This window comes from Camelina sativa, chromosome 16 (genome assembly GCF_000633955.1).
Source record: "Camelina sativa cultivar DH55 chromosome 16, Cs, whole genome shotgun sequence".
Classification (NCBI taxonomy): Eukaryota; Viridiplantae; Streptophyta; class Magnoliopsida; order Brassicales; family Brassicaceae; genus Camelina; species Camelina sativa.
Genome location: NC_025700.1, coordinates 15,899,352 through 15,910,582, shown reverse-complemented (window position 1 = coordinate 15,910,582; position 11,231 = coordinate 15,899,352). Strand labels below are relative to the sequence as shown.

At 37.6% G+C, this 11,231-nt stretch overlaps 3 protein-coding genes across 3 annotated transcripts; 2 read left to right on the top strand and 1 right to left on the bottom strand.

The window, feature by feature from the left end:
- Positions 3,363-8,061, top strand: LOC104750724 (tRNA(adenine(34)) deaminase, chloroplastic). Its single transcript, XM_010472564.2, has 4 exons — positions 3,363-6,972; positions 7,054-7,141; positions 7,373-7,500; positions 7,579-8,061. The coding sequence occupies exons 1-4, from the start codon at positions 3,518-3,520 to the stop codon at positions 7,841-7,843; spliced, it is 3,936 nt and encodes a 1,311-aa protein (XP_010470866.1). The 5' UTR covers positions 3,363-3,517; the 3' UTR covers positions 7,844-8,061.
- Positions 8,265-9,360, top strand: LOC104750722 (lysine-rich arabinogalactan protein 19-like). The gene is made up of 2 exons (XM_010472562.2): positions 8,265-9,052; positions 9,149-9,360. The coding sequence occupies exons 1-2, from the start codon at positions 8,369-8,371 to the stop codon at positions 9,242-9,244; spliced, it is 780 nt and encodes a 259-aa protein (XP_010470864.1). The 5' UTR covers positions 8,265-8,368; the 3' UTR covers positions 9,245-9,360.
- Positions 9,322-10,399, bottom strand: LOC104750723. Its single transcript, XM_010472563.2, has 4 exons — positions 10,153-10,399; positions 9,905-10,034; positions 9,671-9,805; positions 9,322-9,557 (listed from the first exon to the last, which is right to left on the bottom strand). Exons 1-4 carry the CDS (start codon positions 10,311-10,313, stop codon positions 9,453-9,455), a joined length of 531 nt encoding a protein of 176 aa, XP_010470865.1. The 5' UTR covers positions 10,314-10,399; the 3' UTR covers positions 9,322-9,452.

Genomic DNA, 11,231 nt, shown 5'->3' with positions numbered 1-11,231 from the left:
GGAATTGAAAATTTCAATTTGAAATGCAACCTTATTAACTTTAAAAAATGGCAACTGAGCCTAATCTTATATTAGGTAATTTGACTCCAGCCAAATTTGTTAGACCCAACTCAGAATAAACCGACCCGAACGAATTAATTGAGTCGATATGGAACTGAAATAGTTAGTAGTTACCGTAGCTACCCCCTTAAATAGAGTATAACACACATTTAAATAGAGTATAACTGTATAACACACATTTATTGGAGTAACAAGAACAATCAATTTAGAAAAACTCATAATCGTGTTGGATACGTATAGTTCATTCATTCTTGAAAATTTTATATAAGTGATCTATGTTGATTTGTGAAGTAACATTATTTAATTAGAGACACATTTATTGGTATATAGGTATATTTTCTTCGTGTGGTGCTTGAATTTTGTTTTTTAAAAGTTGGTAGCCATAGATCTAAAGCTATGATGGATATTTTGTATTTATGAAACTTTTCCCGAAAGTAAAAGACTTTATGAAGTTGACGATGAATCTACACGGTTTACGGAATCTTTAGTTAATTGAGAGACTTCCAAATATATTCCCACTAAAATGTAATTTGAGAAATTAATTAACGTTTTTAGATTTCTTTGTCTGTCTTTGACAATTTCTTTGCAGCGTTGATCTTTTCTTCTCTACTTAGAAATTGAATTGTTTAATGCTTTTACTAAGATTTACCTAATACGCAGTCAAGTGTCAATTTTGCATATGAAGCAATACTGAATAATTCATTGCTATTACTGATTTTTTTTTTAGTGTTATAGACCAATAATTGTACTACTTTTTGTAACCTTTTAAATTATCATACCATACAAAATTCTAGTGGAAGACTGTCTTCAAAAATATGAAATATCATATCAATGATCTTTTTTACACATCCCATTCGAATTCTCTTAGGACACCCTTTTGGCTAGGAAATCTTTACATTTTCTTCTTCCTCTTCCTTTTTTATACGCAATTATATATCTTTATTTTATTTTGTATGTTTTTTTACTTAATTTTGAATGAATTGGAAACGATTACCAAATGTTAAATGCTTTCTTGCTATTAATTCTAACGTAATTTTCACTCTATGAAATATATAGATAAACTTAGAGCTTCCACTTTTTTTTTTTCTTCAAACAGGTTAAATTCCAATTTTCTAATTGATGTTCACGTTTTCGAATGGTACATTTTGAAACACTAATCACATATTTGAGAGAAATGTGAACATCTCTACAAGTAAAGCACAATAATTGACATGACATCTCCACAAAAAAAAAAAAGCTAATTTTTCTTCTTCTTGGAATAAACAGTTTCCTTTGTTAATGCGCTATGGTTTTGTCCAAAGTATAAAAGACTGGTCATAATTGTTCATTTGTTTGTTGGTGATCGCATTTGCCTTTTATGTTAAATGTGTATCTTTTTAAATTTTAACCATAACCTATACAATTTCAAACAAAACCTTTTTTTGCCTACGTTGAATAGTTTATTAAAAAAAAGATGTCATAATTTTCATTCAAGAAAAAAGATGTTTGATAATTAAAATATATATTTTCACATATAAGCACAAATACATAAATGTTAATTTGAAATAATTAAGACCCTATATAAGCAAATCCTTTTTTTTTTTTGTTAAAATCCTATTTTTGAAATATTCAACCAATTGGGACCCTAACTTCTACAACCAAATTTGATAAAATCCAAATTTCATCATGAGAAATTTGTAGCGTGTTCTAATAAAGTATTACCTATTTAAAATTTAGAGCACCATAAACTACCAAATATTATTGGTTCTCTATTTTTTTTATATGGTGTTCTAAATTTGTTTAAAACTAAAACAGAAAATGAGATCCACATCAATATATCGACATATAGACGATATATGTTTAATTGTATATATGAAATATTTCGATTTCTATTTTACATATCTTAAAAGACCAGTTATTGTGTTAATTTCATTCATCCCATGTAAAAGAAAATTAAGATTCAAAAAAAGAAAAAAATGGAAAAATAAAAAAAGCAAATATTAGCTACTATATGGACCACATCACACGCACAAAGGCAAATAAAGACAATGTAAAAAGAGAAAAANAAAAAAAAAAAAAAAAAAAAAAAAAAAAAAAAAAAAAAAAAAAAAAAAAAAAAAAAAAAAAAAAAGAGAAGAAAAAGAAGAAAAGCTTTGGCATAGAAATGGGGATGGCAAAGAGAGGAGCCCAATAGGCTAGTGTCCAACACATGCGATCACCTACAAACCTTACCTGTCCCCCCTTAGCATATCTACCTCTTTACCAACTTCTCTTAAGTTCTATTATCCAAAAACATATGTACATACATACATGCTAATACATGCACATAAGTCACGTAAACAACACTATATTATACACATCATCGACATCACCATATCTTTATTTTTATTTTTTATAAAGGGTTTTCTTGTATAGATAATAAAAATAGTGATACAAGGAGCCTGATCTAGTTATAATATATAATACATAAACTAAAGAAAAGGGGAGAAAGCTAGCACTAAGCTAGATTACAGTTTATGTAACTAACAGTCAAACATTGTTTCTCTTCAACATTATATCACCTATTGGCTCAACAAACGGCGTTAAAGTATACGAGATATTTTACGTACCAGTCATCGTTTCGTTTGGTATCCGGAGAATTCTATATTTTATAAAAATATATTTAAAAAATATATGTATAATATTTGAAAATAAGGTTAATATGAATAAAATATATATTAAAAACTAAAAAGAAAGAATTTTAATTTACATTGAATTTAGAATTTCAGATTAATTGAGACCTATTAATTGTGCATGTTAACTATTCTTTTATTTGGTTTCAAGCATCAAACGTCGAATCATACATATATTTTGAAATTATGAAAAATAGAGCAATATACTGTACTGTTTCTTTATAACAAAACGAATAGTTATTATAAATAGTAAAATATGATATATATATATATATGTATTTGTCTTGCCACCAACATAAGCTATGCTGGAAAATTTATTGTTTGGATGTCATCTTCGAAATAATTTCTCTCCTTCTTTTTCATTTAAAGTATTGAAAATGAAATGTGTGTGTCCTTGAAGGAAAAGGTCAAAAAAATTATTGGATCGTAATGTTTGAAATTCCTTAATGTTAGATAAAAAAAAAAACATAATGTTTCTTCTTACTATAACGCTTACTCATCTTTTATGTTAGAGAAAGCCCAATAAATGAAACAGGCCCAATAAGAACCCGAGAGAGTTTTCCAAATTTATTATACTTGGTCAATTCAGTTAAACCAACTCAGTCGAACCGGACTGGTTATTTAGAATCATACTTAGACTCGCTCTTGTCGTCTTCTTCATCTGCAAAATCCGACACACAACAATTTCATATTCATTCATATCCGATGTAAATCTCATCGAAGAACCAACCACACACAACACAACAATGTTCGAAATGAAATTTCAATAGCTGCTTAAAACGAGGTACCTCTTCGGTTCAACAACAATGTTCAACAATACATACACCAACTCACTCCAATGGCCGATTCGGAGTAGAAATCGCCAAGAGTACTGCTCTTTGCTCCTCCCTGAGAGATCTGAAAGTTACCGATTTTTTCAATCTTCATCTACATCTTCGAGGAGATGCTGCTGCTGCTGTGTAACACCATCATCATCTTCTTCTTCTTGTTGTTCATATGTTAAGCCTAAGGTATCGTTAAACCCTGGATTTGTGCTTTATGGGATTAGGCAATCTACGCTTATTCAGTGGCCTTCGTTTCAAAGGAGGTTGCTTGTTTGTGGGAATAGACTTGTGGGTTGTGAGGTTTATGCTTCTTGTTGTGATGGTAGACGAAGTAAAAACCAGAGCTTTAGGCTTAAGGGTTTGGAAAAATCTAATGAATGTTGTGATAGTAGAAGTTGTCCAGATGATGATGATGTAGAAGCTATGATTTCGTTTTTAAGTGAGGAGTTGATAGATGAGGAGAGGAAGTGGAACTTGGTTAGTAGAGTTGAAGAGAGTAAGAAAGTTGGAAATGTCAGAAAGGTTAGAGATAGTTATGGTGATGGGAGAGTTACTCGGAAAAACAAGCAGGAAAGGTTAGAGAGACCTGAGGGGTTTGGTAGGCGAAATGGGATTAAGGAAGATGTGAAGTTAGATGAAAGAGATGATTGTGAACATTGTGGGAGTAGAAAGAAAAGTTCTCAACTGGAAAGTGAGTCTCGGCGTGGTTCTAATAAATTGGTTGGTGGTGAATCCATTGGGAATGAAGAAAGAGAAGTTCGACCAATAAGGACAAAGAGTTCGAGTTGTTCATCGTATTATTCCCTTGCTTCTTCTGGTGAGTTTGAGAGTGATAATGAAGATCAGGAGGAGGATGTGGAAATTATTCATAGCGAAAACGTGAGAGGTTCAGAAAAGAAAGTTGTAGAACAGTCAAGCAAAGGATCAAAGTCTAGAAAGGAAGCCTCTCAGATGCATTCAAGGAGAAATAAAGATGAGAGCTCCAGTAGAGTGGGTTCAAGCTACCGTAAGCAGGTTTTTGAGGAAGGGGATAATTCAAATCAGGCAGTGATTTTGAACCAAAGGAGAGGTAAGAAGTTTAGTCAAACTAATAATAGAGCGTCTGAGTCGACAGGAAATTATGAAGAAGATACAGAGATTCATGAGATCCATGTCAACGATGCAGAGACCAATTCCCAAACCCAAAAGCTTCTTGGTGAAAGAGAGGACTACAGAGTTCACTCAATTCGTAATGACTCTGGGAGCGAAAACATTGAAAGTTCTCAGCAGCTACTGAAGGAGAGATCAGAGGCTCGTTATGGCAGTGAGGAAAGAGTATCTGAAATGCGGAGAAGAACCAAATATAGACAGACCCAAGAGGAAGATATAAGTGTGCTCCAAAATTTTCCAAAGGCGACAAATAATCAGCAGCCTCTAGTGGAAGGAAGGTTATCTAAGCAAGCTGATATGAGAAGGACTACTGAACGCTTTTCTGAAAGTTCAAAAGTTCATGACATAGACATCAGAAATACATATGTCTTGCAAAGCGAAGAACAGATTAGAAACCAAGAGGTACATGCTGGCTTGGTTTCTGGTTTGCAATCAGAAAGGAAGCAGCAAGATGATCTTATTGAACATAATCCCTTGCAAAGGACGCAATCTGACAGAACTTCTGTTTCTGTATCTCATACTAGTGATACACTAAGGTATACAGAAATTCAGAGAAAATCTGAGAAGAGGTTAATTGGTCAAGAAAGTACTACGATTTTGCAGTCGGACAGCAACGTCGAAAAAAGCGGTGCTTGGAAAGACTCTAGGCTTCATCATGCTAACTCGACAAAAGAAGATGAAATGGCCTTATGGGATCCAAGTTCTCAGGAAAAGCTAGCTGAAGAGGCCTCAAGTTCACAATCATCTTTGACTTTGGTCTCGGGAAATAAATTGCATCTGGTAGATCTGGTTTCAGCGGAGAGGCAAGGATCTCAAACAACACTGATTCCTCCTTCTTCTCAGCTGGTAAGCAGAGGTTCAGGGAAAAGTTATGGAACTGGTGGAGTTTCAATTCAAGAAATTTCCCATGAAAATTCAGAAAGTGGGGATCCCACAGCTTTTGAATACCCAAGAGCAGGAGCTCTTGCTACTAGTCAATATGCTGGAGAACCGATGAGAGTTACAACACACGAAGATGCTCTGGGTTCTGCACATCGGTTAGAACAGTCATCAGAGAAGTTTGTTGGGGAGTTTTTGAAAAAGGCCAAGCATGAAGTATCATATCCGGAGACTGGGGAGCAAAGAGTTGAAAGCAATCAGTTGAAGAGGCGGGACTCAAGGCGATCATCTGGTTCAGGAGCAAAGGGACCATCAGATGAATTATGGGTCACAGATTCTACTCAGGGAACCCCTCAACCAGGAGCCACGGAAGGCAATGCAGCCGAGGGAAATGCTGGTTTCAAAAGAAATGGTAGGTCCTTGTGGAATGTTATCGCCGATATTGCTCGGCTTCGGTGGGGCTCTCGAGCTGGAAGCTCTGAATCGAGTGCAAAGCCTGCCGGAAAGAATTCACCGAATGAGTCAGTTAGCAGTGCAACATGGTTTTCTGGACGTGAGCTTGAAGGAAGCAGTGATGATAACAAAGGGGATAGGGTTTTGCCTCAAGAAGCTCATTCCCTACATCAGTTGGAGGTTGGTCAAACTTCTCCTAGAGGCCAATTTGAATCTGCTGGCACTACAAAACTGAAGCAGCAATATGGACGGCACGAAGGTGTAGTATTGTCACCATCTTCCACAATATTAGAAGGTGGCTCTGTATCCAATCTCATGGCTTCCACATCTGGTGATCAAATTGTTCGCGTTGATGAAGAAGAAGGCAGAAACTTTGAGTTCCGTCTTTCCGAAACTGCTTCAACAGGGGTGCCAAAGAAACTGCCTAGTCGAAACCTGATAAGATCTCCTGCTATCAAGGAACCCTCAGAATCTAGTCCAACCAAGGTAACTAGCGATCAAAATGTTACTGTGGGAGAAGGAAGACGCTACCAGGCTCGTATTCCTGAAATGGATGCAGGTCAAAAGCCGTTGCCATTGCCTGGTCGAAACCTAAGGTCTCCTGTTGTAAAGGAACCTTCAGAATCCCGTCCCAGCATGGTATCTGGCAGTAGCAGCTTAAGAGAGCAGGTGGAACAACAACAACCTCTGAGTGCGAAGTCCCAGGAAGAAACAGGTTCCATACCAACAGACTCTTCGTCCACACAAAAAAAACTTCAGAGGAACAAACAGGTCGTGAGGGATAGTTTTGAGGAGTGGGAAGAAGCATATAGAGTAGAAGCTGAAAGGCGAACAGTTGATGAGATATTCATGAGGGAAGCGTTAGTAGAAGCTAAGAAGGCTGCTGATACATGGGAGGTACCTGTTGGGGCTGTGCTTGTGCATGATGGGAAAATCATTGCTCGGGGTTTTAACCTGTAAGTTTAGTTTTCGTTAAACCTTTTTTCACTCTTATATTCTCCAGCTGGATTCACCTAAACCATAGTTTTGTGTTTCAGAGTAGAGGAGCTTCGGGATTCAACCGCCCATGCAGAAATGATTTGCATTCGAGAGGGTTCCAAAGTACTTCGTTCATGGAGGCTCGCGGTAATCTTCTCTCTCACTCTGAAACAGCTTCCTCATGGTCATATATAAATTCCTGTTACATTGGAATAGCAGAACTAGTATATGAGCATAACAACCGATATTAGTTAAGGCGTGCTGATGGTTAATTTTTGGGGAAGTTAGAAAACAATGATCAAAATAGTCAGTGTTTGATAATGTGATAGATGCGGTAGTGAAACTATTTACAGTATAACTTGCTTATTCTTCCAACAGGATACAACGCTCTATGTAACACTAGAACCGTGCCCAATGTGTGCGGGCGCAATACTTCAAGCAAGGGTGAACACTCTTGTGTGGGGTGCTCCTAATAAGCTTCTCGGAGCAGATGGCAGCTGGATCAGGTAACAATAACTTCTGAAACTGGAAACGTTGTTCCGAATGTTGCAGAGTCAAAATCATTGAACAAATTATGGTTTCAGGCTTTTCCCTGGAGGCGAAGAAAATGGATCAGAGAATTCAGAAAAGCCACCGCCTCCAGTTCATCCATTCCATCCTAAGATGACAATCCGGCGCGGAGTTCTCGAATCAGAATGTGCTCAGACAATGCAGCAGTTTTTCCAGCTGAGGAGAAAGAAGAAAGACAAGAACTCAGATCCACCCGCTCCTACAGATCATCATCATCATCTTCATCCTTCCATACTTCTCAACAAGATGCATCAAGTCTTACCCTTTTTCTGTCTGTAGAAGCTTACCTCCAAATCCAATGCCTCGGTGTTCATTTCTGTATGTACAAGTTTTGCGTCTGATTTGTTCAAAATTGTATATTTTGTGTGTCCATGAAACGTTGTCATTTGTTAAAACCTGAAAACTAGGTTGGTTCATTGTAATCCCATTGATTGTAACGTTTTGCAAAATTTCTATATGAACTCATGATGTTTTGCCTTACAAGGTTTTATAACCAATTGATAGTGATCAAGACTCCTTACCAATTTTCTAGGTCCAAGGGAAGCATCGGTCCCATTTAGTTGATGACTAACACGTTTTATTAAAAAAGCTGATTATTATTGGGGACAGTTATATGATAAGTACGTATTAATGGCACGAGATTAGAAGCAACGTAGCATTCTGATGAAGACTCGATTTCTTAAACCACCTAACTCATCGTTGCACCAAACTTTATCATTTACTTTAAGAAATTTCAATATCCCACAGTTGTTTATATGCACATTAACTTCGCCAATTGTTCCCTGCAACTTCCATCTCAACAGGATGAATTCAAATTCAGTAATTTGGTCTCTTCTTTTAGCTTCTGTTCTCATCTCTCTCATTAGTGTCAATGCACAAGGACCTGCCGCATCACCGGCAACATCTCCGCCTGCAACACCCGCTGCTACTCCTCCAACCACAGCTGCTACGCCTCCAACCACTACTACTCCTGCTCCAACTACCACTGCTCCGCCTCCAACCACCGCTGCTCCACCCATTCCAGCTACTAAGCCACCAGAATCTCCGGTTACACCACCGCCAGCAGTTACTCCAATTTCATCACCGGCTCCAAAAGTTGCACCAGTAAGCAGCCCCACAACTCCGCCTCCACAACCACCCCAAAGCCCACCCGTTTCAGCTCCAACTGTCTCACCACCACCTGTGTCACCACCTCCAGCTCCGGCTTCTCCCCCACCGGCACCAGCTTCACCACCACCGGCACCAGCATCTCCACCTCCCGCACCAGCTTCACCACCACCTGCACCAGCTTCATCACCTCCAGCACAAGCTCCTACACCAATAAGTTTACCACCAACCCCAGCACCGGCTCCTGCCAAGCACAAGAGAAAGCACAAACACAAAAGGCATCACCATGCCCCAGCTCCAGCACCAACTCCCCCGAGCCCTCCATCTCCTCCAGTTGTAACAGATTCCCAAGACACAGCTCCAGCACCATCGCCAGACACGGTAACAATTTCTTACTAAACAACAATCTTAAAGGTTATCTATCACAGCCATGCTTCTGTGATATGATTATAACCTTCTTAAAATTCTGGTTTACAGAATGGAGGAAATGCCTTGAATCAGCTAAAAGGAAGAGTAGGAAAGTGGGTCAATACCGCAGTGGGAATTCTCTGTCTACTGGCTATGACAGCTTAAACTTTTCTATCTCATGATATCACAAATGTATCAACCCGAGCAGCTACATTTCCCCCCCATGTATACCAACACATTGATTCAAAAATAATATATTCTTTTGTATTATTTGTGGAAAATAGCTTCTAGTTCTTATATCATGCCTAAACGAACATATCTGAGAAAAGGAAGAAAAAAGTTGATTCAACACTCGATGTAGCGTTAGCGTATATCAAACTTGATCAGTACCCAAATCCTTGGAGGTTTCACGGAAGTCGTACTCAACAATGGCACCAAGATTGTCAACCAGTTTATGATGCTGAAGACATCCTGCACACTGCCAAAAAAGAAATAATAAAAGCAACTAACCAACCAAAGCAAAGCATCTCTCTTGGACAATTAAGCGAACATGTGGTGTGCACAAATTGGGAAGCAGAATCAGAGACACACCTGAACAAACACAAGGCCACGTTCATAAGCATGTCGATTGATAAGCCGCTTAGTTCTTTCTCCACATGAATCGCAAGTAAACTCCACTTGCAAACTTCTTCTCGGTAGTTTAGTGTCTACAGAAGCAACCTGTCCCTGCATAACGACAACAACACCAAACAAGAAACAAAGTTTCAGCGAGAAAGACACATAGACACAAACGAACGATATCAAGAGACTCAATTTGATTGATACCTCTACGGAATCATCTGATTCCTCTTCTGGGTTTAACTTAGCATCATCACTGAGAGACCCAAAAACAGAGACTGATCGATTCCGTTGCTTAGGTGCTGCTACTACCTCTATTACACGAGTAGCTCTCGACCTGAAGAAACAGCAAAAGGATGAGTCTTTCGGAGATATACGAGAGGGGAATAAAAAATGAGATCAGACCCATGAAAAAGGAAACGTGATGGAGAAGAAGAGAATTAAAGCTTTGGGACCTGTGTACAGTCGTCGATATAGGGTTTTGCTGCTTGAATAACGGAAGAGACGGCTTGTAGAATGAAGCTGAGAACCGTACACTGATTGGCTTTGTGTTACCACTTACCGGAGAATAGATTGGAGCGAAAACCGGTGACCAACGGGCGGTAGTATTCGCCATGTTCTCCGTCTGCTCTGTTCTGTTCTGTTCTGTTCTGACTCTGTTCTGTTGGACCCCCCAACTCCTAAACCTAGTAAAAGTGGTAGCTTTACCACGCAAACATCTCTACCGTTGATTTCAACGTCTCAGATACAGTCGCGTGTATCTATATATAATAGCAAACCACTATTTTTGTGTCAATTTTTAATCCAACGAATGAGATTAGTTACAGTTTTAATCCAACGGTTTAAAATTATTAATCATATCTTTTCGTCACATCTCCATCTTTCAAAAATCACACATCTTAGTCTTTGCATCTCTTTGTTGTACCTCCTGATTTCAAAAATCGCATCCATTAATTTTTACACCTTTTAAATCACACCTCTTAGTCTTTGCATCTCTTCGTTGTATCTCCTGGTTTCAAAAATCACATCTATTAATTTTTACACCTTTTAAATCACACCTCTTAGTCTTTGCATCTCTTCGTTGTATCTCCTGGTTTCAAAAATCACATCTATTAATTTTTACACCTTTTAAATCACACTTCCTTAGTCTTTGCATCTCTTTGTTGTACCTCATGGTTTCAAAAATACATCCATTAATTTTTACACCTTTTAATTTCACACCACTATGTGTTACACCTCTTTGTTATACCTCCATGTTTCACATCTATTAATTTTTACACATTTACATTTTTCACCTCTATGTCTTACACCTCTTTGTTTATTATATATAAACTTTTCTTGACTACATAAACAAGTTTCGAACAATTGTTTTCTGAGTACTAAAGAATTGTATTATTGAAGTGTTTTTTAACTTTCAAGCATCAATCTCTAATTCAAGGTAATTTAATATTTTTGCTGCGAATGACCTGTAGTGTTTCTCGGTTAGATTATTATTACTGTTAGTCGACACTATTAAGTTCATACATTAATCTTA

Coding starts and splice junctions, on each gene's coding strand:
- LOC104750722 (XM_010472562.2), top strand. CDS start 8,369: ATGAATTCAAATTCAGTAATTTGGTCTCTTCTTTTAGCTTCTGTTCTC. Junction 9,053..9,148: donor CAGCACCATCGCCAGACACG/GTAACAATTTCT, acceptor TCTGGTTTACAG/AATGGAGGAAATGCCTTGAA.
- LOC104750724 (XM_010472564.2), top strand. CDS start 3,518: ATGTTCAACAATACATACACCAACTCACTCCAATGGCCGATTCGGAGT. Junction 7,142..7,372: donor TTCGTTCATGGAGGCTCGCG/GTAATCTTCTCT, acceptor TTCTTCCAACAG/GATACAACGCTCTATGTAAC. Junction 7,501..7,578: donor GCAGATGGCAGCTGGATCAG/GTAACAATAACT, acceptor TTATGGTTTCAG/GCTTTTCCCTGGAGGCGAAG.
- LOC104750723 (XM_010472563.2), bottom strand. CDS start 10,313: ATGGCGAATACTACCGCCCGTTGGTCACCGGTTTTCGCTCCAATCTAT. Junction 9,806..9,904: donor AATCAGATGATTCCGTAGAG/GTATCAATCAAA, acceptor GTCGTTATGCAG/GGACAGGTTGCTTCTGTAGA. Junction 9,558..9,670: donor GTGGCCTTGTGTTTGTTCAG/GTGTGTCTCTGA, acceptor CTTTTTTGGCAG/TGTGCAGGATGTCTTCAGCA.